Genomic DNA, 26,986 nt, shown 5'->3' on the forward strand with positions numbered 1-26,986 from the left:
AAGCTGGTTGGGAGATTTCCTGTTTTGAATTTAGAGGAGTTAAGATGTCTTCACAGTTTGACGACAGGACACAGATGTGAAGATTTTATCAAAAGGGTAAAGCAGAAGAAAAATAGAATTTCTATATTTCTATTTTTCTTTTCAAATAAAACCTGAAAAAGGGCAAAGCATAAGTTTAAATATTCCGAGAACTCGGCTCGCCACAAGAGCTCACTGCAAGAGCATGTGCAGAGAGCCTTAGAATTATTAGCAGAAAGGAAACTGAATATTAAGCAGAAAGGATGCTTAATAGACATGTGCAGAAATATTGTTTACTCAACAGTATGTGGGAACCTCCCTTCAGATGGGTTCAGAAGTTTCTCAGATGATTGAATTCTGCACCTCTGTTTCATTGAAATAAGCTGTGTACTGTCCTCGGTCTTGGCCTTGAGAGATCAATTGGGTTAAAGTCACACCAAGGGAACTCTCAGCAGAATTTTTGTATCAGTTTCTTTGGACCATAAACTTGTAACATGCTCTTCTTACCTCGTATAGATATGTATACTCCCATCCCAAACATACAATCTCATGAGTTTATGAAAGAAAAAAAAATCTGATTTTATTTCTGAAATACCACAGATGATAGCCGCTATAAGCATACTAGTTAAGTGGTTGGGATGTAACTCAGCACTCTGCTGGTTCAAATCCCACTACCATGAACTCAGTAGGTGGCCTTGGGTAAGCTACTCCTCTTAGCCCCAGCTCCCGGGCTGTATTTTGGGGATAATAATAAGTTACGCTGACTTTGTTCATTGCTCTGAGTAGGGCACTAATCTGTCTAGAAAAGTGGTATATAAGTGCAGTTATTATTATTATCCGAGTATTGGGTTTGCATCCTGGAACAGGCATTGGAGTGGGGGGGCTACCGTAGTAAAGGGGCCCCATTCTCCCCACCCCATTTTTCCTGTACATTACAGAAGTGACAAGACAGCTGTATTTTTGCACCAAATCACATGCCAAGTGTTCCTGTTTAGCAGGAACAGTCTTTAAGGCGTCACAAAACTCCTGTATCTTTGCTGCCGCGGACTAACATGGCTACCCCTCTAGATTCCCTACATTCTGTTACCAGTCCCTAGAAAATCAGTCCTGATTTTTTTTTCCTTTTGGAGATGCCCCAATAACATTTTGTTAGTACTTGATGCTAGAACTGTCAGGGATGGAGCTGACACCCTCCTTTCCTGGAAATCAGAACTTTGAGGGGTGGAGGTGGAGTTGATCATCTCTCATGCTCACACATGCACATAACGGCCCAGCACATTGAACCTCCAAGCATTTTAGATGCTGGAAAGGTTCATTTTGATCCAGAATCATGGATCATAACCCAATATATATTTTTCTGGTGCACTTGTAGAAGACACACCTTCTTGACTTTGAAAAATGATCAAAACTTATTCTGATTGCAGATTCAATTCATACCATATGCAGTGGAGAGAGTGGTGCCAAGAGAAATAGGGGCAAGGGGGCTCTTGGGTATCAGCCCCGGACAAGAGAAGCAAGCTGACTGTTTTCCTTTATGAAATGTTGGTTGGTGTGACCAGCAAGGCAGCAACCCACACACTCTGTGAAATCATAATGCTACGACAATGTCATGATCAGCCCTTGTCAAAAATGCATCTCAAAAATGCACAAAAATGCTCTTCGCTCTCATGCAGAAATAGATTTCTGTTCATAATAAGATGTCATGAAACTTCATATATTAGAGGCGAAACCCTTTGTCTTTGAACATGAATATGTTGTTCATGTCTGTGGATCCCTCTTTTAAGACACCAGTTTGCATTTAAACATCAGTATTACCTATATACTACAAAGGAAAAGATTCTATAACTTTATATCTATGTCTGTCTGTCTCTATCCACACACACGTCACACACTCTCAGCCTAACAGGATTTGTTGTGAGGGAAAAAATGGAGGTGAGGAGAATAACGTAAGCCACTTTGGGTCCCCGTTGAGGGGAAGGGCAGAGTAAAATAAATAAAATATAAATACAAATTGTATAAATACATATCTCGCCAGATCTCAGAAGCTAAGCAGGGTTGGCCTTGGTTAGAAATTGAATGGGAGACCTCCAACGAAGACCAGGGCTGTGGAGGCAGGCAATGGCAAACCACTTCTGTTAGTCTCTTGCCAGGAAAGCCCCGCCAGGGGTCGCCATAAGTCAGCTATGACTTGAGGGCACTCTCCACCACACACACAGACACACACATATATGCACACTTGTCTGCAGAAAGGTCATTGTATATTTCTCCAGCTTACTTGATGCTCCAATGGGTTTCTCAGATGTTGATTTCTTCCCGGCATAGGGGGCTGCTCTACCTCCTGCCTGCCATTCCTCTCAAACTGCTTCATTTCCACCTGCTTACAAATCTCTTGTTTGTCCCATTAGCCCTGGCATTAGAGGCCCGTTAGCCTCCTGAGGAGGGCAAACAGTACTCTTTGCAATTCGTTGCTGCAGAATAAACTGGGGAGGGGGGGGACACACACCTGCCAAGTCCCCCTTTCCTTCCTGCCAACCCCAGGTCCTCCCCTGCAAACCAGGGGGGCCGTAAATACACAAGAGCCCACCAACTTGTGGACTGGGACTAATGGGAACCATTTTGCACCTTGTTAGTGCTGCAATTCGCTCTCTTTACCTTTCCTGATTGCTCATTAGCAGGGGGGAGGTCTTGATGCTTACTTGGTTCCCCGTGATTTCAGAGCTGTCTTGGTTATAAATTTGACTGCCAGGTGGGGAGAGTTGAGTCTTTTGGAGGAATCCAAAGGGAACAGAGCCATGGTCCGCACCCTGCTTCTGCTGAGCCTCCTCCTTTCATGGATGCCAGCCTGTGCCGCCAGACCCTCTCATGCCCACCTGGCACTGGGCAACTCTGAAGACCAGAGAGCGGAGGCCCTCAAGAGACTCTTGCAAGTCTTTGGCATCACGGACCCTCCCCAGTCTCTTCACGGCATCAAGCAGCCCCCACAGTACATGGTGGATCTCTATAACACGGTGGCCGGGGCCGACGGGGTCACTAAAGACCCTGACATCTTGGAAGGAAACACAGTGCGCAGCTTTTTGGATAAATGTAAGTATATTGCCACTTGTGGGGACAGCATAGAGTGGTGGTGACTTCTGCTTTCTTGCCCAGCCCAGAGGAAGGAGAGAAGGAGCCTAGCAGAAAAGAGATTCTTTTATATATTTACACCCCAGGGGCGCAAAGTGCTTATATCATTTTTCCCTCCATTTTATCCTCACAACAGCCCTGTCAGGTTGGTTAGGCTGAGAGTGTGTAACTGGCCCAAGGTCAGTCTGTGAGCTTCCATGGCAGAGTGGAGATTTGAACTTGGGTCCGTTCCGACCCAACAATGCTCTTCAGTAGACTCGGGGAATTCAGATTTGATTTCAGGCTGAGATTCTGAATGGCATAAGCAAGCAACCAATTAGAATCCTGTTTTCAGTTTTTTTGTGCAAGACCTCCTGTCCTGTCTGATTTAGCCAAAGTGTGTGTAGGCATGTATCCCTATGTTCATTTATGTATACATTACATTATAAATGGATGGCTTTGGATCTGAGAATTCTCAGCTCACGGTTCACACTCAGCCCTGTCTAGAAAGTCCCTGAGGGATGTGGACTGAGAAGGCTGCCCCCCCCCCACCCCTCCGCATTAACATCCCTCCCAGGCTGACTTTGAAGCAAAAAGACTTTTGTTTCAGAAACTACAGGCAGTGAAAATGGCTGAGAATTGAGAATAGCGAGTTAAGGCTGGGACTGAATGGCCTCTGGTTTTATCTGTCGTGGCACAGGCTGTATACCTCAAAGTGGATGGAGATGTAATCAGGAAATTAAGTTTTCTCTTGAGGCATAAGCTTCCAAACTGGACCAAGACCACAACAGATAGCTGTACCCCTAGGCATGCCAATCTCCAGGTGGGGTCTGGAGATCTCCCAGAATTACAACTGACCTTCAAACAACAGATATCCCTTCCCGTGGAGAAATTGGAGAGTGGACTTATGGCATTATACCCCAACAAGATTTCTCTTCTTTCCAAACCCTGCCCTCCCCCAGGCTGTACCCCCAAATCTCCAGGAATTTCCCAACCCAGAGTTGGCAACGTTATATATCCTTCTCAAGCACTGCTCAAGATTGCCCTTTTGAAATTGGGGTCTGTTAAGCCAGAATAACTGCCCCCCCTTCATTCCACACACAACATTGCTGATACTGTTTAGGATTTCTAGAAAAGTGGTGAGAAAAATCAGCTCCTCTGCAGAGGCTGAAATATTAACCGCTCTGCATTGTTTTTTTTAACAAAGTCTTTATAAAACATTGGGAAATTTGTCTATTTATGAGTCATTTCAGAACAGTGAGCGTGTTTGGATGTAAGAGAGCTGAGTTTTAATCTTGCCCCTTCTAAACTGTAACCCAGATGAGCACCCCCAGATTTATATCATAATAATTCTATTGCAGTTTTTAAAAAATCTTTCTTTGCTTTTGCTCACTTTTTAGATTTGTGTTATTGACTATTTTAATGTCTACATCCTTTAAGTTTATTTTAATTGTTGGTGTTGTTTTAATTGCACATTGGTCTGTTTTATTTTTAACATCCTCTTTTATTGGCAACCACCACAAGAACCAAGTGGGTTAGGAAGCTGGGTAAAAATGCTTTCCATGAAATTTCAGTCAATACATTTATGCGTGAATCTTTGTCCTGAGGATTTTCAGGGAGTCAAGGGTGATGTTAGGCAAAAACTAATCTGAATCAAAGCAGGTTTCAAGGTTCGTTTCAAAAGTCAAAGATCCTGTAATATTCTTGTGGGAGAGAGTTCCACAGTCTCAGTAGTCAATGTGCATTTAAATGTATGGTTGCCAACTTTGGGTTGGGAAATTCCTGGACATTTGAGGATGGAGCCTAGGGAGGGCAAGGTTTGGGAGGGGAGGGACCTCAGCAGAGTATAATGCCACAGTCTACTCTCCAAAGCAGCCATTTTTTTCCCCAGGGGAATTGATCTACATCATCTGGAGAGCAATTGTAATTCCAGGAGATCTCCAGCCCTCCAACTGGAAGCTGGCAACTGTATTTAATGTAGTAAGCAATTGTGGTAAACTATTACTACTTGATGCACAGGGGGGTGTCACGTAATCAAATCTCTCCACATCACACAGCTACAAAGCACATGAGGTGATCCTGAACAACTCACTCCCTCAATCTAGTCTACCTCACAGGGCTGTCATGAGGCTACAAGAGTTTGTGTGCCAAAAAGCATCATGAAAATTAACAGTTCACATCAATACTCCCTCCCTTTGTGTGTTACAGTTCACAGCGGCCAGATGCACTTCCTGTTTATCCTGTCCAGCGTAGCCAAGAATGAGCGTGTGCTGACAGCCGAACTACACCTGTTCAAGTTGCGGGCCAGGATGGGTGACGGGCCCCTCAGGAGGCATCACTTCTGCCAGGTAAAACACTCACCTCTACCCTTCCTTCATAAGGTCTAGGACGTTCGTCCCAGTAAAAAGCTTCCGTGACTGAGCCCAACTTCAAAAGATGCCTGTTTACCCTGTACCAGATTTTTGGCAGATCTCTGTTTTAAGGAGCTCACAATCTTAATTTGAGACAACAAAGGGAGGAGAGAGACGGGTAGAGGCAGGGCCAAACAGGGAAAGAATCACCATCCCTTCTAGTTAGACATCTTTCTATTTCATATCTTGAAGGATATTATTTGAGGCTTCTTGGAAAAGTGGCGTGTAGATATCTGAAGTTATTAAGTCAATCTTCTTGATTGCTGGTTAGATTAATGTAACTGATTTTTTCAGTAAGTCACCGTTAATTAATTCAGCAAAGGGAGTGTGTGTGTCTGTGTGTGTGTGTTGCCAGCTCCAGGACAGGAAATTCCTGGAGATTTGGCAGAGAAGCTTGGGGAAGGAGCTCAGCGGGGTATGATACCAAAGCAGCCATTTTCTCCAGGTGAACTGATTTCTGTAGTTTGGAGATCGGTTGTAATTCTGGGAGAACTCCAGAACCCAAATGAGAAATGGCAACCCTAAATACAAGACATGTGCAGTCTAACAACTAAGAAGGTGTGCTTTTGCTTCCAAACTGTTACTTTTATCTGTATGCAAATATAATTGGTTAAAATACAATTGATTTACAGAGAGTGTTTTAGTGGACGGAATGAGGAATCCACAATTGGGCGAGCTGCATTAATCCCAACCCCAGTCCCTTAAATGTAGCTGAGAGGCACATTTTCAGGACAAAACAACTGTCCCCTCAAACCTATTTTAAGAGTTTGATTAGAACTATGGACCTTAGAAAATAATAACCAAGGAAACAGGAGCAGGTGAGCATGTGCAGAGTGCCTTCCCCACACCGCTAAGGAGTCAGGAATGGACTTTGACAGTCCTTCTAAACAGATGTGAGCTCCCAAACCTCTTATGTTCAAAATATTGCAATATTGGCCTTTGTGGGAGTCTGCTTCCTTAACCCGGGACTGATTTCCCTTCAGGTTAGTGTGTACCAAATCCTGGACCAGCACAACCTGGATTCCCCAGACGGAAAGAAACTGCTCTCTGCCAGATTACTCGCAGTGCAGGGATCCGGTTGGGAGGTCTTCAGCATCACGCAAGCGGTGAGTTGATTTGTTTACTGCTCTGCAGCCAGCCTTCTTTGCAGGGTATAGCTATCACCGTGACGGGGTTGTGTGTGTGTGTGTGGGGGGGGGGGGGACGTGTTCCAGGAAATTAAAATTGGCAATTTCCTCATAACTAACAGAAGCTTCTGTAACCCTTTGGTCAAGTCCAAGTGGGTCGTTTTCATCTGAAATGTTGACATTGGACAAGATTAGTCATTTTTCAGTTCAGAAGCTTTGCATCCATTTCTTAACACCCTCCTTAAATAAACAATCGTGTATCCCCTTCTTTAATCAATCTGCTCGGTCTCATAATAGCTAAAGTAGGATTTTTTTTAATTTTTAAAAATGGGTTGTAGGATCTCTTAACCCATAATAAATTAACATTTCAATGGTGACATTGAAAACCCATACTTTGCTGTGCAAAGTTGAGCAGATCAGACATTCAAAGCCTGCCTCTGTTGTGATCTGAGTGGCTTTACACAAGTCATTCTTTCTTCGACTCATCTCTTCCCCTCCAAGTCTAGCGCATAGGGATAATAATGCCAACCGACCTTGAAGGGCTGTTGTAAGGATTGCAAGAATGTGATCAAGCCGGTCGCCATTTTTATGCAAACATCACTAGCTTTGTATGGCATTGCAGGTTCGCGATTGGACAGAAGAGGAAAGTAGTAACCAGGGCTTGCTGGTGACGGTGCGGGGCCTTGGCGGGGCAGTGCTGGACCCCAGTGCTGTGCAATTTGCTTCTGGACGAGATCACCATGAGAGCAAGAAACCAATGCTGGTTTTGTTTACTGATGACGGGAGGCGAGGAGCAGCACTACCCACCAACACCTTCTCAGGTAAGGGGAAGGGGACTTTTGGCCATCACCAGGCATACTTCAGAGATGGGGGGGGGACAGCTGAGGATACTGTTCAGTAACAGTAAAACGAGAGGTCTATTGTTTTCAGCACTAGAGTGAATACAGAATTGCAGCTTTGCTCTAATAGGTTACAGCAAATTAAGATATTGAGGAGGTGTGTGGGAAAAAATAAGAAATTATGTGGGTTTAATGTATCTTCCTACTATTGGGGTCAGAGAGGAAACGTCAGCAGCTCTTTGCCTGTGCATAGTTTGAGATTTGTCAAAGTTTAATGACAAAACAGAAGACATGGGCTTCCCTGTTAGTTTTCTCGTAGGGTTGCCAACTCCAGACTGGAAAATTCCTGGAGATGGTTGGGTGGAGCTTTGAGAAGGCAGGGTTTGGGGAGGATCCTGCCAGCAGGACGTAATGCCATAGAGTCAACAGTCCAAAGCAGCTATTTTCTCCTGGGGAAATAAGGTCTGTAGTCTGGAGATGAATTGTAATTCTGAGAGAACTCCAGCCTCCACCTGGAAGTTGGCAACCCTGCTTTCTGGACTAGTTTACGGAGCAATCCTACGCATGTTTACTCAGAAGTAATTCTGATTTTATTCAATGGGCTTATTCCTAGGAAAGTGGTTTTTTGGGGGGATTGCAGCCTTAACAAATTTAGAAGAGTAGTTAAATATTTTTAGCAGGGCTTTTTTTCTGGGGAAAGAGGGTGGTGGAACTCAGTGGGTTGCCCTCTGAGAAAATGGTCACAGGGCTGGTGGCCCCGCCCCCTGATCTCCAGACAGAGGGGAGATTAGATTGCCCTCCGCGGCGCTCGGCGGCACGGAGGGCAATCTAAACTCCCCTGTCTGGAGATCAGGGGGCGGGGCCACCAGCCGTGTGACCATTTTCAAGAGGTTCTGGAACGCCGTTCCACCGCATTCCAGCTGGAAAAAAGCCCTGATTTTTAGAAATGGGAAAGCAAATGAAAGAGTGTGTGAAATCCATTCTGTGAGCACACGGTATCAGTTATTTGGGGGAAAGGGCTTAACTACATCTACGATCTGTACTCTTTTTGCTCATTTTTCAATTCCAGTGTCTGCCTATGAGCATGCACAGAGTGTTTAACAGTTATTAAACCAGGTTAAAAACTCTTTTGCTGGTTCACAGCCTTTTAATGTATATCTGATCGTTCCCTCCTTTAGATATGGCCCTGGAGAATCCATATCTTCCAGAGGAGATCAGAATCCCCCAGATCAACAGAACTCGGCCCCCTCGCTCAGCAGGCGAGCAACAGCTACCTTGCCAGATACACCCCCTTTCAGTAGACTTCGAGGAAATCGGGTGGTCCGGCTGGATCATCTCTCCCCGCGGTTACAATGCCTTCCACTGCAGAGGTTCCTGCCCCTTCCCGCTGGGGGAGAACATGCGGCCCACCAACCACGCCACTGTGCAGTCCATCATTAACGCGCTGAAGCTGAGCCAAGACGTCAGTGGACCCTGCTGTGTGCCGGATAAGCTCTTCTCCATCAATCTGCTCTATTTCGATGATGATGAAAATGTGGTCTTGAAGCAATATGATGACATGGTGGCTGGGAGTTGTGGGTGTCATTGAACCCCTGGAGGGGGGGGGTCTTTCCTAATCTCCTCCAGTGCCCAAATTCCTAAGCCTCAGGAAAGAGGCTGAATGGCAAGTCTCCTTGGAGCCTATCAATAGTTTATGACCATCGGACGCTCCATATTCAGAGTCGATCTGTCTCTGAATTTCTCTACCAGCGTGCCTGAGAAGCATCCAGCACAGCTAAAATTCTGCATTGCTACTCCCACCAGATGGTTAAACAGACTATCTATTTTTACATAAAACAAGCCCTGTTGGGCATCCCTCCCTCATTGCCAACCAGTCGCTCTGGAGATCCAACAACAGGGTGTAGAGGCTGAGGTCTTCCCACTGTTGCCTCCTGACACTGGTATTCAGAGATTTACTGCCCCTGAACATGGAGGTTCCTTCAGTCACCATGGCTGGTAGCCACTGATAGACCTATCCTCCATGAATCTGTCTAATCCGCCTTTAAATCTGTCTATGCCGGCGGCCGTCACTACATCTTCTGGCAGTGAATTCCACATTTTAATCACTCGTTGAGTAAAGATGTTTTTCCTTTTGTCTGTCCGGAATCTACTGCCTGTCAACTTAATTGGACGTCCTTTAGTTCTAGTATTTTGGGAGAGGAAGGAAAAGTTCTCAGAGTCCACTCTCTGTACCCTGTGCATAATTTTATAAACTTCTATCATTTTTCCCCTTAGTCATCTTTCTAAAGTGAAAAGTCCCAGATTCATTAGCATTTCCTTACAGAAAATGTGCTCCAACCCCTTAATCTTCTTAGTTATCCTCTTCTGTACTTTTCCCAGCTCTGAAATGTCCTTCTTGAGATTAGGAGTGATTCTGCACACATTGGATAATGCACTTTCAATCCTCTTTATAGATCATTTGGAACGGATTTTTTTGTGTGCGGAACAAAAAATCCACCTCAAACGATTGATAAAGTGCATTGAAAGTGCATTATCCAACGTGTGCGGAATCAGCCATGGTGAGCAGAACAGCACATAGTAGTGCTACAGACAGACTAATATGGCTACCCATCTTGATTTATCTCTGTGGAAATAACTGCACTCAGTATTCCAAATGAAGCTGCACCATAGATCTTTTTCACTGCTGTGGCGCACTGGGTTGACAGTTTCATTGCGCTATCTGCTACGACCCCCAAAGTCCCTTTCCCTCTTAGCCTCGGCAAGTTCAGATCCTATTCGCATGTACTTAAAGTCTGGATTTTTTTGGTCCAGTGTGCACCACCTTACACCTGTGTGCATTCAAGTTTCACTTGCCACATCATTGCCCACTCATCCAAATGGTGGAGATTCTCCCGGAACTCTTCATAGTCTTGGTTTTCACATCCTATAGTCTACACACTACACTGTTCACCTGCAGTTCCAGTTTATTTATGAACAAACTAAATAGTATCAGCCTCAGTACCAATCATAGTGAGACCCCACTTATTGCTTCCCTGCATTGTGAGAACGGTCCATTTATTCCTACTCTCTGCTTGCTTTTGCAATCCATAAAAGGATCTGTCCTGTTATCCCATGACTGCTAAGCTTAGTTAGGAGTCTTAGGTCAAAAGCCTTTTGAAAGTCCAAGTATATAACATTTCCCTAGTCACCATTATTTACATGTTTGTTCTCTTTCTCAAAGAATTCCAGAAAGTTGGTGAGACAGGCCTTCTCTTTGCAGAAGCCACACTGATTTTCCCTCTGCAGGCTTTGTTCCTCTGTGTTCGTAATAATTCTATTCTTGATTAAAGTTTTTACTACTTTGCTTGAGGAAAGTTTTGACGAGAATATCCTATAGCCACAAAATTTGCCCCCTGCCTGGGACGTTTCCAGTCTCCCTTATCCTGTTGGGTCCTTGTTTTATGAGGAGCCAGTCATTGAATATCACTACCCATACCTTGTCCATGGCTGTTTCCACACTACTTACCTTCATCCGGAACGCCACGGAAAAAACACGGAAGATAGCGTCTTCTCACGCGGGTTTTGCACAATGTCACACAAAACTCACGTGAGAAAACGTTATCGTCCACATTTTTTTCGCGACGTTCTGCGGCGTTCCAGATGAAGGTAAGTAGTGTGGAAATGGCCCATATTTTGCCTTTTGGGGAGAAGTTGGAAATAACTTATTTTTTTAAATGTCAGCAGGTACACATGTGTATGAGTATTCTGATTTCAAACCCAGGTCTCTAGAAATCAGATCTCTTGAGTGTGGGCAGCGGATCTCTCTTCCTTGATTCTTATGAGTTCTAAAGCTGCTGGTGAGTGACATTACCTTTTAAAAAAAGAATCTTGTTCTACCTTTAGTGGGTAAGTGGACAGTCATTACCGACTGAGCTTTAGATCTCTCGTGATCCCTAACAAAGAGCCCTTGTACTTCAGAATGTACCATACTGTATATATTCCAAATGCTAAATATTTATTTTTCTGGACATTCCCTGTACAGTGTACTCCTTGTAAATATCTGTATATTAATGTTATTTTGCTGTGTATGATCTGTCAGTATTAAATAAACGAAGACAATGTTTTGCCATGTAATGTGTTGGAGTTTCTTCCCCCATCCTTAAAACTGATCTTTGAGGAGAGAAGAGGGAGAAGGGTAGGTATCTGGTGCCACAGGAGTTATAGAAATCTGATTCATTTGGGGCCCTGCTCCTTCCGTTCAAATTGGGTGGGTGGTCCTCTTAGTGTCTGTCTTTTAAAAATGCCTTCCAAGTTTCTCTTGTGAGTAGGTTGCCAACTCTGGGTTGGGGAATTCCTAGAGATCTGGGGGTGGAGCCTGGGGAGGGTCGGGTTTGTTGAGGGACTTCAGCAAGGTATAATGCCATAGAGTCCCCCCTCCAGAACATCAATTTTCTCCAAAGAAACTGATCTCAGTAGCCTAGAAATGATCTGTAATTCTGGGAAATCTCCAGGCTCCACCTGGAGAATGGCAACCTTCCTTGTTGACAAGTCAGCTTGTAAGACATGGGAATTTAGTTCCCTCTCCCTTCTCTCTTGCTAGAGATGGTGCTTGGAGTGTAGATAGCTGCTAATTCCCTGCACTCAGTGAGCTTTCTACCCCAATGAGTATGCATGGTTTTCGGTGATGACCATTCAACAAAGCCTCCAGGCACAGTGGCAGTGTACCTCTGAACGGCTGTTGCTGAGCGGCAAGCAAAAGAGGCAGGGCTTTTGCTTTCCTGCCTGGCTGGTGGGCTTTCTGGAGGTATCCTGCTGGCCCTTTTTGGACACAGGATGCTCAACTGGATGGAGCGTTGGCCTGCTCCAGCGCGGCCTCCCAATGTTCTTATTGAAAGGGGGAATAGAGAAACTTGTGGAGGAGCACAGATCTCTCAACAGCTATTTGCCGTGACAACTTAATGGAGCCTCTGTCTGCAGAGTTAATATGCTTCTGTATTCCTGGTGCTGAGATGGATGAGAGGGAAAATCATGCGGGATAACACAGTACTGTGGTTGATCTGAAGCAACTAATCTGGGAGAGTCTATCTTCAAAGGGCCAGAAAAGAACCATCTCTTTGGCCAAATCTCTGGGTACCAAATCTTTTGAATCAGCTTCAGAGAGGGTTTGAGATCTCAGAGCATCATCTGAACTGAAGCAGCGTGCCACAATCTTGCAGAAGTGAAGCAGGTCCAGATCTGATTGGAGCCAGGGTGGGAACTCCTTTCCTTTCCCCCCCGTAAGGCCCAAGTACGGCACTTGTCTTCTCCAGAGGACAACTAACATCCATACAGAGAATTAAACTGTATGTTTTAAGTTAAACACACACGTTTCATTTAATTATTTTTTAATATTGTAATGTATACATTCTCCAATTTCAGAAATTCCAAACACAGCTAACGATTCCGGGAACCGAGCAGGAACAACAAAATACAAACAACAACAGGACAACATAGTTTGTGGGATTCTTAGGAAACAACAGGGAGATGTTTTAAAATGCACATTAAGAATGGTAACAATAATAATGAATATCAATGATAATAATAAGAAGAAATTGGATGTAGTGAGTGGGTGGCGGGTTTTATGCTTCAGGGAAAGGAAGGAAGGAGCGGATGGCAGCTGGGGGAATAAAGTTGCAGGCTAGCATCCCTGTTTTCGGCATCTTCAAGCACCAGCTCATCTGCATGGAAAAGGAAAACTTAATTCTTGCATGTTTCAGTGGGGTGATCCATCTTAAATAAGCGTTTATATCTACTTACTTCCATTTATGCCCCTGCTTTTCTCTCCAATGGGGACTCAAAGCGGCTTTCATTGTTCTCCGTTTTTATCCTCACAACAGCCCTGCGAGGATGGGTTAGGCTAAGAGTGTGTGACTGGCCCAGGGTCACCCAGTGAACTTCCATGGCAGAGAGGGGATTCAAATGCGAGCCTCCCAGATCTTAGTCTGACATTGCTACACAGGGAAGGGCTGTAGCTGAGTGAAAGAACTTCTGTTTGGCCTTCAGAAGGTTCCAGGTTCAATTCTGGCATCTCCAGTGAAATCCACCTACTGTGATGTGCAAGACCTCAACCGGAGACACGAGAGGCAAAGACCCAAGCATGCCATAGAGTCCACCCTCCAAAGGAGCCATTTTCTCCAGGGGAACTGATTAGATAAGCTGTAATTCTGGGAGATCTCCATCCACCACCTGGAAGTTGTCAGCCCTATTAGTATATTACTGTGCTTGTCTAAAAACCACACAGTCCCCCCCCACCTCCGATGCAATTGGCATCTGGATCCACAAAGCAGTTTGCTGAGACAGAGAGGCTCTGGTTGCTGCCCCGAACAATCACCTGCTCATTCTGGGTTGCTGTTGGTATCCTCGAGAACAAACAAAGGGGCAAGTTGTAATGCCAACATACTTTGTAGCCACCATTGGGTGGGGAGTTCAGGGTGCCAAACCTGGGGGGTTATTAGTATTTATGTATGTGTTCAAGATATTTACCTGCAGTTACTCACAGCTGATGTAGAGTGGAGGTTCTTATTAGAAGAGCCTTCAACATTTTTTGTAAGGATTTGGAGGCCAGTGTATGAAAAGTCTGAAAGGAAACAGAAAAGCGTATGTGGCTGAAGCATTCTCTCCCCCAGGCAACACTCGATGGGTGTTTCCACACAGATGTTTCGTTCCACCTTGTTGTTTTTAGGCACATCCAAATGTTGTCATTCAATATTCATCCTTTTCCTGCGGGTTGCCAGTTTTGGGTTGAGTAATTCCTGGAGATTTTGGGGTGGAGCTTGGGGAGGGCAGGTTTTGAGGAGAGGAAAGGCCTCAGTGGGGAATAATGCCATAAAGTCCATGCTCCAAAGAAGCCATTTTCTCCAGAGGAACCAACTGATATCTGTCATCTGGAGACCAGTTGTAATTCTGGGAGATCTCCAGACCTCACCTAGAGGCTGGCAACTGTATGTGTCCCAACTCACTTTGCTATGCCTGCAGGGTTGGTACACTCTTTTTGGAAGATGACAATCAAAGCGCCTTTAGACACCGTGTGGATGGGAAGAATGTGCATTTTTGAAGACCACAATCCAGTTGGCTCTATCTTCCTTGCCTCAACCCTGATGGCCACCCATTTCCCCCTCAGCCCACACCCCAGAGGGTTTGGGGGAGCTTTTTAGAAATCAGGAATTGCTAGATGTCTTAGCACCATAGCAATCTATTACCACAATCTGCTCGTTTCTATTCTAACACACACACACACAATCCAGCCCTTTTAGATGATGCTGTATCTATTGGATTTGATTACCGGGAATTGCATCGAAAACTCTGTTAAAGAGAAATGAGCTTATGTGTTCAAGGAATATAATGTAGTCCAATCTGGCCAAGGAAAAATCCTTTTTGCAAGATTTAGGGTGACAAGGTAGTAAAAACTGTGAGCTAGAGGAAATTGTCCAGAGGAGTTAGCCGTTAGTCTGTAGTAGCAAAATAAAAAAGAGTCCAGTAGCACCTTTAAGACTAACCAACTTTACTGTAGCATAAGCTTTCGAGAATCACAGTTCTCTTCATCAGATGTGGGAGGAAATGGTAACACCGGATCTCCTTTCTCCTCTTCCTGCCTTGCTTGGGGCATCCCAAGCAAGCCTGGAAAAGTCTCAATAGTTTAAATAAAGCTCCAGGAGGAATTTAGTCTGGAAAGCCAGGCAATACATTAGTCAAAGCATCACTTTCTGTAAGAACTTACCTGACTGTAATAATACCTCTTCCCGGCGTTTTGGTTAAAAAAAAGAGTCCAGGTCAGGATATGACTCTCTATCTCAGGATGGAAAGGAGGTGAGAATTTGCTGGCCGGAGGAAGAGGAAAGCATTAGACAGGGCAGTTTCAGGAGTCATCCAAGCCAAGCCCTGGTTAAGGCAATGGATGCACCAAAGTACAAGGTTCCCAGTTCCTTGTTTGCAAATCTAACCTCAGAAATAAGGTTGCCAGCCTCCAGATGGTGGACGGAGATCTCCAGAAATTACAACTGATCTTCAGGCCACAGAGATCAGTTCCCCTGGAGAAAATGGCTGCTTTGGAGGGTTGACTCTATGGCATTATACCCTATGGAGGACCCTCCCCTCTCCAAATTGTAGTCTCTCCAGGCTCCATCCCCTAAACTGGTCCAAAGCCCAATTCTTGGTCTAGTTGCTCTAAAGGGGGATACCCATAGAGCAAATGCAGAAAACTGAGGTAAGCTGTAGCCCAAAGTAATATTTGGCTCAACCTGAATGATTAGAGTTGCCAACTCCAGGTTGGGAAATTCTTGGAGATTTGAGGTTGAGCCCAGAAGGCAGGTTTGGAGGAGGGAAGGGAACTTGATGGGGTATAAAGCCCTCCAGAGCTGTCATTTTTTCCCAAGAGCTCTGTAGTGAGGAGATTATTTGTCGTTTTGGGAGGTCTCCATGTGCCACTTGGGGGTTGACAACCCTATGAATTACACCCTTCCAGATTTCAGAGACTGCCTCCTGCACCAGGACATGCACTCGTGGCTGGTACAAACACTGGCTCTGACACCAATACCTTCTATTTGCCCCAAGAAGCTTATATGAAGAATATTTGAATAAGGAACTGGAACAGCTGCGGGCCCTCTGCATCCCCAAATATGCGTTGGACCATCACATAATCATTATCCATAGGAGTATAAATAAACAACAAAACAATCTTTGTAAACCCAAAGGGCACATTCTTGACAGAACTCCCCTCCCCGCAACCAATTCCCAACAGCTGCTATTAATGAGAGCTCAGTGGGGGTATGAGGCCCATAGAGTACTCCCTCCAACTGCCATTTCCTCTGAGAGAACTGATCTCTGTAGTCTGGAGACCAGTTAAAATTCCAGGACAACTCCAGGCCCCACCTCGAGGTTGGCAACCCTAACATGCACACTCAAATACTATACCTTAGATGGTATACGGCATCCATGCAGGCCAAGTAGACCATGAGCGGCTGGGGCGACGGGGTATACAATGTTTGCATCACTGCCTGGTAGAGACCAAAAAGTCAAAAGGGGAGTCAATGCCCCGTGAAGTCGAGGAGGGCCCCTCCAACCCCACTATGACAATTTCCCCCAGGTTCCCACCCTCTGAGTGGTCTCTTATCCCATCTCTGAGCACCTCCCGTCACCAAATCCCTTAGAAGAGGAATCCCAGCTCCAAAGAGTTCTGCAGAACTCCTCTCAAATCCAGTCCTCTTCCTGCTGCCAGCTCACCACCACTGCCTTGGCCAGCTCGTCTTTGCGACCGGGCTGATCTAGATTCTCCATGCATCTCCGCTCCAAAGCCTCGCAATAGCTGCAGATAGCACGTAGGAATGGTATGCTGTCCACTTTGATCTGGAAGTGGAAACAGTCAAGCTTCATTGGGGAGGCACAGTTCTGTGCCTGGTCCCCAGATGGTCCACTATGAGCCTGCCCGCCTCCCCTAATTCATCCAACACATCAACGGTCATATCCCACTACTTCTCAGAAAGCCTGCAGAAGGAAGTAGGTGATTTAACTTCATTTATACCCTGCTTTTTATACTGTCCTCCTTTCCTCTATTTTATCCTCACAACCACCCTGTGAGGTAAGTTGGGCTGAGAATGCATGACTGGCCCAAGGTCACCCAGTGAACTTCCATAGAAGAGTGGGGATTCGAACCTGGGTCTCTCAGATTCGAGTCTGACAACCACTACACCACAGTGGTGATGGGAGCCAAAGGTGAGCTCCAGAATCTCGTTGGGCAAACCCCTCCAAAGGAAAGGAGAAGCACCTCAGCAGGGGTATGTTTACCTGCACTCTAGGTACCACGTCCTTGGCAGCGGGGGCTTCTTCTTCAAGGTTTGAAGCTGAAAAGAAGGGAAAGGTCATGGAGAATGTGGCGAGAGAGAGACCTGCCTGTTTATTATATTTATAGGCTCCCCTTCCTCCAAGGAGATTACGGCATTGTACATGGTTTTCTCCTCCTCTGTTTTATCTCTACAACAACCCTCAGGGTAGGGTACAGTGACTTCCCCACCACACACACACTCTCTCTCCCTTGTGAGAAGGGATCAGGCTCTTCTTTTTATTTATTTATTTAACTTCATTTCTATCCTGCCTTCCTCCCCAATGGGGAACCAATGGGGCTCAGATCATTCTCCTCTCCACCATCTTATCCTCACAACCACCCTGTGAGGTAGGCTGGGCTGAGAGTGTGTGACTGGCCCAACCGCACCCAGAGAGCTTCCATGGGGATTCAAACCTGGGTCTCCCAGATCCAACACTCATCACCGTCCCATGCTACCTCGCAAAGGCACCCTTTTAATGAGGAGAAGACGTAAGTACCAGAGTACCCACTGTACCTCCAACAGATTTTCCCATCCCTTCTCCCTGCGGTCCCCATCTCCTCACCAGCAGGCTCCTCTAGGGGGCGCACTCGGTACTTCCTGAAGCTGCTCCAGAGTTTTCTTAGACGTCGAAGCCTAGAACAGAGGTGAGGGGTGGGTAGATGAGAGATGGGGTACCCTGTGCTAACTTATGTGCTTGAACTTGGGCTGCACTCATACTCTACTATCCTGGAAAAAAAGAATATCGGGGATCACACGGAGATGCCGTTTGAACATCTCGATTACTGCCCATTTATTATCTCTAACGGTGCACAGAGATATATACCTTCAAGCAAACCTCGCTGCAATTGTAAGTACTTGGCAATTCTTCCTCCATTTTTGGAACAAAAGACCTGCAGGCCATTTGCCCAAGACAGACTCGGGTGCAGTGCAGGGCACTTTCTTGACTGACAAGAGGAGAAAGCAGGAAAGCCGGGAAGGGGGGAACGAAGAAGCAAGCAGCCAGGGAGGGAGGGAGATGGAAAAGAAAGCACCCAGCGGCCATTCCTTCCGAATTGGCGTTCCTTGAAGGTCCTTTTGGAAGCCCTCCTCTTCATACATTACCCACATAGTCAAGGAAGTGTATTATTTGGGGGTGGCCTAGATTTTTTCTTGGGGTGTAGAAGTACGTAGAGGGAGGCTGCTTCCACACACGTTGGATAATCCACTTTCAGTACTCTTTAGTGAACATTTGAAACTGATTTTCCATGTGTGGAACAAAAAATCCACTTCAAAAGGATTGCAAAAGTGCATTGAAAGTGCATTATTCAACGTGTGTGGAAATGGCCGGGAACTCCTTACTGAAAGTTAACACCTCAGCTAGGGTTGCTAATTTCCAGGTGGGGTCTGGAGTTCCCCTGCAATTAAACTGGTCTCCAAAGAGCAGAGATTAGTTCTCCTGGAGAAAAGGGGAGGGAAGACTATGGAATCACATCCCCAAGGACCTCCCTCCCCTCCCCAAAGTCTCCCCAAATCCTCAAATCTCCAGGAATCCCTTCCAGTCACAGTGCCCTAGCTAGGGAAGGAAACCCCCTTGAAATTATGGTCAGTGATAGAACCAAAATGCAATAAGAAAGCTTACTTACATCTTCACATATATGTCTGTTTCATCACACACGTGGGAATGGGCGCGTGTGCGCAAACACACAAACTTTCTCTCATGTCACAGAAAAATCACAATGAAGTGAAACACAGGCAAAACAGGCAAAGATGCCGACTCCCCCAGCTAGCCCGCCTGGCCATCTGACAGATGAGCTAGCAGGGGCAGATTTTTACAATGGAAGAATGTGTCACAATGGCTTTCACAAGCTGGCTCAACAATAGGCTTGCTCCTCTTGAGTCCTCAGGTTACACTGGATGTAGGGTTGCCAGCTCCAAGTTGGGAAATTCCTGGAGATCTGGGGGGTGAAACCTGGAGAAAGTGGGGTTTAGGGAGGGAAAGGACCTTGGCATGGCATAATTCCATTGAGTCCACCCCCCAAAGTCGCCATTTTCTCAAGGTGAACTGATCTCTGTGGCCTGGAGACTAGTTGTAATTCCAGGAGATCTCCAGCCACTACCTGGAGGCTGGCAGCCCTAACTGGGGCTGAATCCACATTCACCTCTCACCCGCATTTTCCCCGGTATTTTTGCGTTTGTCTTCAAGCCGCAAATTTCTCCCCTCCATTCACATTCCATCCTCAAATGTGTTGTTCTCGTGTGCTCCTACGGTCACACAGCGACTGGAATATCCGCTTTTGTGGATTTTAAAATTTTTTTAAATTTTTTTTAAACTGACTTTTCCGTTATTTCGATCTCGCCTTATAAGGAAACTTCAATGAAGCGATATAACACGTGACCGTGAAAGCAAATGGTTCACGTTTTCTGGTGGAGGATTTGAAATAACTATAAAAAGGCAAGCATTTTGTGGAGATTTCTTTGTGGGTGTTAGTGGATGGTGGGTTTAGTTGGTGTTGGAGGCGTGATGGAGGTCCTGCTCTGTGTTTTCTTAAATTCGAATGATTGATTCACCGTAATTTCGATATCACAGTAATCCAGAGAAAAATAAAAAACAGTTAAAAAGGATGTTTCGCGAGTCCATTCTGAGGAGGGATTCGCCCCCAAATGATTTTTCAAATGACCAGATTTGATTTAGAAACAACATGATCAATAAATCCAACGCTATGAAGTCAAAAACAGTCTTTTGCAGACTATGGAGCACTTGAAAGTTGAACCAGCCAATAGGAACTCTCGGAACGGCCGGAGAGACAGGAAGGGGGGAAGTTTTTAAAAAAACCGCGTAAATTGCGCATTTGCCCATTCACGTCCACCGTGAAACTCCTGATGAAAACCTGTTACCACATATTCGGGAGAAATGTGAAATGCATCTGTTTAATGAAGTAATGTGACCGGCACTCGGGATCGTGTGGAGAATGTGGGGAACATGCGACTTAGATTGAGTAATGTGGATTCGACCTGGATGTCTTAAGGCTTTTCAAACAAATCTTTGTTAGAAATTTTTAAACAGCAGCGTGCAAACACTATTAATGACCCATGGTCCCGTAAGCCAAGGGAAGAAGGAAAATCCAAGGGAAAGACAAAAAATGGGGGAGGGGGGGCTTTATCTAATTGATAGGCCAAACTACATGTTATGGTTCGTAAAGAGTTGAGTCCATGCATGAATAGATCCAAAATGGGGTAAATGATTCCCCCTGGGGCCCAGGATAACTGCTACTTTTAGGTCAGCAACTGAACGTCCTGGAAGGTTAAAATGTTCACCCACTGGTTTTTGAATGTTTTGGTTTTTGATGTCAGACTTTTGTTCATGAATTCTTTGTCGAAGGGACTGGTCAGTTTGTCCAATGTAGAAGGCGCAGTTGTCCTACAGAGGAATTTCAAAGGGAGATTAGAAAGAGAGACTGCTGCATTGCAACTGATAATGAAGCTCAAGACAATGCCTCCGCCTGGACAGAATCGAGACATAGGCTTCCTGTCTCATTACCGATGCTGATTTCTCCACGCCCACTACCTCTCTGCATACCCTGCCCTATTTAATCATGCCTGCTATTGTCATTCACCAGTCATTCTGTAATCACTCGACTCTCCAAGATATAAGGACAGATGGACTCACATGAGCTGTGATTAACGAAAGCTCATACCCCACCACAAATGTTGTTAGTCTTATAGGTGCTACTGGACCCTTGCTCTTTTCTACTGCTACAGACATACTAACAGACTTTCTTGATCTTACTTGAGAGGAGTCCTATAAAAACAAAAGAACTACAACTCATTGGTCAGAATTCCCTGATAAGCCAATGAGGGAGCTGGGATTCAAACAGACACACTCTGCAAGGATTCCTAAGCAGTTGGAAGAAGGAGAAAAAGCAGCGGGAGTGAAAAGCAGAGAGGAAAATGCCCAACAGCTGATACTTAAAGGAAAGGAACAGCTGCTGAGAGCTCTTGGAACAATTCTGGAAGGAAAGAAGGCAAAGAAAGTGTAGAAGCAGTCTGCCAACAAAGACAAAGTCAATCCCAATTGGGCCAGTAGAACCAGGCTCCTTCTTCGCCACCTTGCTTCCCTATGAAAGGAGAAAAATTCTCAGTATGAACCAGTGGCTGACTGAAATATTGAGGACAAGAATCAGAATCCTTTGTTTTCCAGCGCAAGAAGAAAGTGCAAGGGTTGTTCCTTCATACTCCAGGGCTTGGATGTCCTTCATAGCAAAGCTATGTTGGCCTGTGGGCTCTTTCCCCCCAACAGTGTAGCACACTGGTTAAGTGGTTCGGCTGAGAATCAGCACTCTGCTGGTTCGAATCCCACTACTGCCATGAGCTGAGTAGGTGGCCTTGGGCCAGCCACTTCTCTCAGCCCTGGCTTCCCAGCTGTATTGTGGGGATAATAATAACACTAACTTGTTCACCGCTCTGGGTGAGGCACTAATCTGTCTAGGAGAGTGGTATATAAACAAAGTTATTATAATTAAGTATAGCTATCCAACCAGGAGAGATGCTCACCTTTATGCCACAGAGTCTTGTCTTGGCAATCATCTCAATTGCTCCAGAGAACAATGGACTGTCAGATACATCAGTGCTGTTCTGGAACTGAAACAGTTGCCAACCTTCAGGTGATGTGTGGTGAGCTCCCACAACTACAGTTGATCTCCAGGCCATGGTGACTAATTCCCCTCTCTCTCTCCCTCTGTGTGTGTGTGTGTGTGTCAGCAGGGTTATAACCCAAGCAGGGTTATAACTGGAGATCAGTTATAATTCCGGGAGATCTCCAGCCACCACCTGAAAGGCCGGCTACCCTGGGGGCAGTTTTGCATCAATCACAGCCTGGCCTAATTAAATCCACCTAAGGCCTTTTCCATTTTACTGCTATTACAAACTGTAGATTGGACCTTTGCCATTGTGCCCTGAAATGGCTTTTCTTCTCCTTAGCCCTGTTCTTCCCTCTTCCTTTTCTGCTTAGCACCCAACTTGAAGATCAGTTTTTATACTTCTCGAAAGCTCGCTCGCTTTGTGACTTTGTGACTTCCAAGCCAGTCTGATCATGCTACTGATGCAGCTGGAGTTTTTCCCCACCTTGTGGACCCAGGGCTGGATCGAGGGGGGGGCGGGGGGGTAGTCTGCCCCCGGTGCCACCAGGGAGGGGGCACCGGGAGCAGCTGCCAGCTGCCGGGAGTGCTCAGGCAGCAGCGCGGGCAGCCTCCCAGCCCCCCACGCTGCTTTTCACCTGCCCTGCAAGAAAGGGGGTGGCCGGCTTGGCACATGCCCCGTCCTGTGGGGCAGGCAAAAGGCAGTGCGGGGGCTGCAAGGCCGCCCATGCCATTCGCCTGCCCCACAGGACAGGGGGTAGCTGGCCGCCCCCTGTCCTGCGGGGAGGCGAATGACACGGGTGGCTTCCCAGCCCCACATGCTGCCTCCGCCGGCGCACCACACGGGTGGCATGCTCCGCCCAGCGTGATGACGTCACAGAAGTGACATCATCACGTCAGTGCTGGGAACGCGTGCGCGTGCGCGAGGGGTCAGACTAGGGTTGCCCTGGGTGCCGGCAACCCTAGATCCGGCCCTGCATGGACCAAAGGGGCCGTTTCCAACTCCCTTCTTTCCCTAATCAGGTAACTCAATCAAAAGTACACACTTTAAAAGGAAGAGTGTTTTTTAAAAACATCTTTCCATCAGGCTGAATACATCCTAATGGGATTTGATTTTTTTCTACAGGAAATGGAAAAGGTTAGGGCATCTCCCTCTCATCCTTCAAAAGCTAATGGGGAGTCTATAGTCTATGAAAGTTTATGCCAAATTAAATGTTTGTTTTCAAAGTGCCACAGAATTATCTCATTTTGCATTATATTCAATGGGTCCGGCTCATGACCGGGCCTAAGAATGGTTATGATTGCAAAGGGGTAGCCCGCCATGCATAGTGTAGTGTAGCAAAATAAAATCCAGTGGCACCTTAAAGAATAATAATATTGATTTTTATTAGGGGTGCCGGTCCTCTGGTGGGGGCGGGGGGATCCTCCTTCCCAGCCTCCACCCCCCCCACTCACCTGGCAAGGCAGAACAGAAAGATGGGGGAACAGGTTTCCTAGGCGCACAAAAAGTGTATGTGCACGCCCAGCATGGCGCAATGACATCACTCCCAGGAGTGACATCATCGTGCAGGTCCCTGGAGTGCTCCTGCATGATGATGTCACTCCTGGAAGTGATGTCATTGCTCTGTGCCTGGAGCACACATGCACTTTGCGCATGCGAGAAGACACCAAAGGTGAGTGCCGGGGGTTCCCCTCTTCCTGTCGGGAGGGTAAGGGAACTTGGGAACCCTAATTTCTATACAAGCTTTTGTGAGTCACAGCACACTATCTCAGATATGTAGAGATCCAACTGGAAATCTTACTTAGGCTGTTTCCACACGGTCTAAAAATCGTGCAATACTCATGGATCACTGCTGGCTTCCTTGCACGATTTGAGGCCGCCCATTTACAAAACACGATTTCTGACGCCACCCATTACAAAACGTCAGAAATCATGCGAAGAAGCTGGCAGTGATCGGTGACTATTGTGCTATTTTTTAGACCGTGTGGAAATGGCCTTAAAGGAATCGATTTAAGATTCTGTTTGAGCTCTACATACCTGAAGATGTAAACTTGTAGAGTATAAATAGTGTTAAAGGTGCCACTGGTCTTTTGTCTTTTGGGTCAGCCCAACACCGAATGCCTCAGGGTCATTCTGTGAAGTTTATAAACTGTGACCCTTCCAGGCATTTAATCCAGGATTAGCAGGCAGCCTAGTGTTCCTGTTTATCTTAAGAGGATGTCAATTTAAAACTTCTTGTTGTGAATCCGCTGCTCTGACTCCTCAGTGGCATTTTAGACTAGAAAGGGAAGCAATCTGTCATGTCGCCTGGGAAATATCCTCCTCATGTACATAAAACACTCAGTGGGGTTATTTACACGGCCTAATCCAAAGCAAATTTATATCCTTCTAATCCATTGAAGTCAAGGAACTTAAAAGGGGGTAACTCTTCTTAAGGTTGCACTGTAAATCAGCTCTCTATATTCAGGAGAGTTTTCACGTACTGATGCCCTGGATTCCATGGCTCAGATGCCTTGCATACAATTCTGTAAGGAGAAATATTTCTTCATCTCTTCTTTGACCGGGTTTTCAACTTACTCTTTTTAAAAAAGCTAACTCACTTTATGGCGGTGATGGAGTTAATTTGTTTAGCTGTGCAATCTCATCCGAACTGGAGATGATGTCTGCCCCCCCCAAACCAACTCATATCAGTTTACAGCCAAATGTTACTCTTGAAATTGACAGAGACTGGGGGGGGGGGGGGGCAGAGAGGAAATAAACCCTCTGGGGAGCGATCTTACAGTGGTGGCAAAAGGGGTTTTAGCCTTCCCACTGTGTTCTCTTCCTGAGCCCCAATGGTCCAAGCAGCACTGTTGCAAATTTGAAATTATGCCATGCTATAGATCTAAACAAGGGCATTATAATAGCGGCGGCTTTATGTTCAGTCCCTTTCCTAAGGTTTCATAGACAAATTCTGCCTTTTTCCATCGCTCCCATGTGCTAATTCAATGTTTTCATGGAACTATCCCTTCCAAGTCCAAGACTTCTTGGCTGCCATCAGCTCAACCCCACAACAAGTTTATGTGAAGGTCAGGAATCCCAACCCCCCTTTCAAATGTGTATCATGTTATACTCAACTTACACTGTACCTCATCTTGTTACCTGATCATCCAATTCAGATACAGCCTCTTGTAGCACCAGGGGCATGATTTACTGTACTGCAGATGCCAAGTTCAAAAAGTCTGCAGTGGCTGCCCAAATTGCATTAAAAACCAGGGTAGGGGAGACACCTGCCTGGTGTATCAGCTGGAGCTCTGCTTGCAAGCATTCCCACAGCACCACTTTTGACACTGCCAAGAAAATTAATCATGACCCCAATCCTCTTCCCGAGCTCAGGTCACAGAGCCATTGACAGCCAAGTTCTCAAGGATCTCGGCTCCAGCTGGCTTCCAGTTTTGCTGACACGTCTCCTTTCTGCTTGGTTGGTTTAAACTCTTGGAGAAAGGCACATGGGGGGGGGGGGTTGCCCCTGCAATGAACTCAAGCATCTTTTTCTCCAAACGGCTGCAGTTTTCTCCCAATTCATTTGTTTGATTAAAAAAGAATCAGTATTAATGCCAATGCTGATGAAAACTGTAAATGGTCATTCATTGCCATCTTAAAAGAGGCATCTCTGAACCCTTTGATGACACACACGAGATGCTGCCTTCATCGCATTCTCAGCCCAAAGAAAGCAAGCTTTTGGCGCTTCAGAACTATTGCAAATTCAGAACTATTGAATTGACGAAATGATTAATTAATTAAAGCTTGTGCTACACGGTAACTAACTAAAACTTACCAGGAAGCTTTTAGGCACCTTTCAAAAATATAGATGAAGAGAACTGCTGTAGCACAGTGGTTAAGTGACTGGGCTGCGAATCAGCACTCTTGCTAGTTCGACTCTCACTACTGTCATGAACTCTGCAAATAGCCTTGGTTCAGCCACTCCTCTCAGCCCCAGCTCCCCATCTGTATTGTGGGGATAACAACAACAACGCTGACTTCATTCACCACTCTGAGCATGGCACTAAATCTGTCCAGAAGGGAGGTATAAAAGAACACATTATTTGTATCTCAATTGTCTTGTGACTGTCTTTTAGGATGATTCTGTTAATATAGCATTAGCCTCAACCCACCCTGCCCCACCAATGTCCTGCATAGATCTGCTCTACTTTTTATCTTTTTAATGGCTATCTTGTTTATATCCATGAAACCATCCTGAATCCATAGCACACGGCAGAGAGATTTCTTACCTGGTTGTAAATAGGTCTGTATCTAAGAAAAGGGAGAGTGAGTGAAGTGCTGATGCCCCATCAATTGGCTGTCCTCAGGAACACACTTCTGGACTAGAAACTTGAAATGGTCACCCTACAATAATGTATTTATTTCTTAGAATTTTATACCGCTTCTCCCTTGAACACGGCCCAAAGTGGTTTATAACAATTAAAAACAATTTAAAATAGTCAAACAATTAAACATAAGTAAAACAATATTATATGTTAAAACTGAAAACATAGCACTGCAATTAAATGGTCCTAGAAATACAACCAGTGGTCAAAACAACAAACAGATGGCAAAGTTTCCATATTAATCATGGTTGGTTAAAGGCCTGCTGAAATAGTTCTACCTTGTAGCACCTGCAGAACCTAGATAGGTCCAGCAGGGTACGCGTACTGTCGGACAAAGCGTTCCACCAGGATGGGGCCACCACAAAGAAAGCCCTTGACCTGGTGGAGGAGACATGAAACACTCAGGGCTCGGGCTCCACCAGTAAGCTGTAAGATGAACAACGCAGACTTCATGGGGGATTATATCAGGAGAGCTGGTCCTTCAGGTATGAGATCCCAGACTGTGTAGAGCTTTAAAGGTTAAAACTAGCACCTTGAATTTGATCTAGACGCCAACTGGAAGCCAGTGCAGCTGCCATAAAATAGGCTGCATAGGCAGATCATGTTGAATCGGTCAAGAGCCTAGCAGCTGCATTCTGAATGGCCTGCAGTTTCCGGAGCATCTTCAAGGGC

At 45.7% G+C, this 26,986-nt stretch overlaps 2 protein-coding genes across 2 annotated transcripts in view; one reads left to right on the forward strand and one right to left on the reverse strand.

Moving 5' to 3' along the window:
• KANK3 (KN motif and ankyrin repeat domains 3) overlaps positions 1–26,986 on the reverse strand; it is a 240,435-nt gene that overhangs the window by 134,185 nt on the left and 79,264 nt on the right. The window lies entirely within an intron of this gene.
• LOC129330259 (bone morphogenetic protein 2-like) lies at positions 2,811–9,085 on the forward strand. The gene is made up of 5 exons (XM_054980297.1): positions 2,811–3,102; positions 5,329–5,468; positions 6,515–6,637; positions 7,281–7,479; positions 8,676–9,085. Exons 1-5 carry the CDS (start codon positions 2,811–2,813, stop codon positions 9,083–9,085), a joined length of 1,164 nt encoding a protein of 387 aa, XP_054836272.1.

Source organism: Eublepharis macularius, chromosome 5 (assembly GCF_028583425.1).
Source record: "Eublepharis macularius isolate TG4126 chromosome 5, MPM_Emac_v1.0, whole genome shotgun sequence".
Lineage (NCBI taxonomy): Eukaryota > Metazoa > Chordata > Lepidosauria > Squamata > Eublepharidae > Eublepharis > Eublepharis macularius.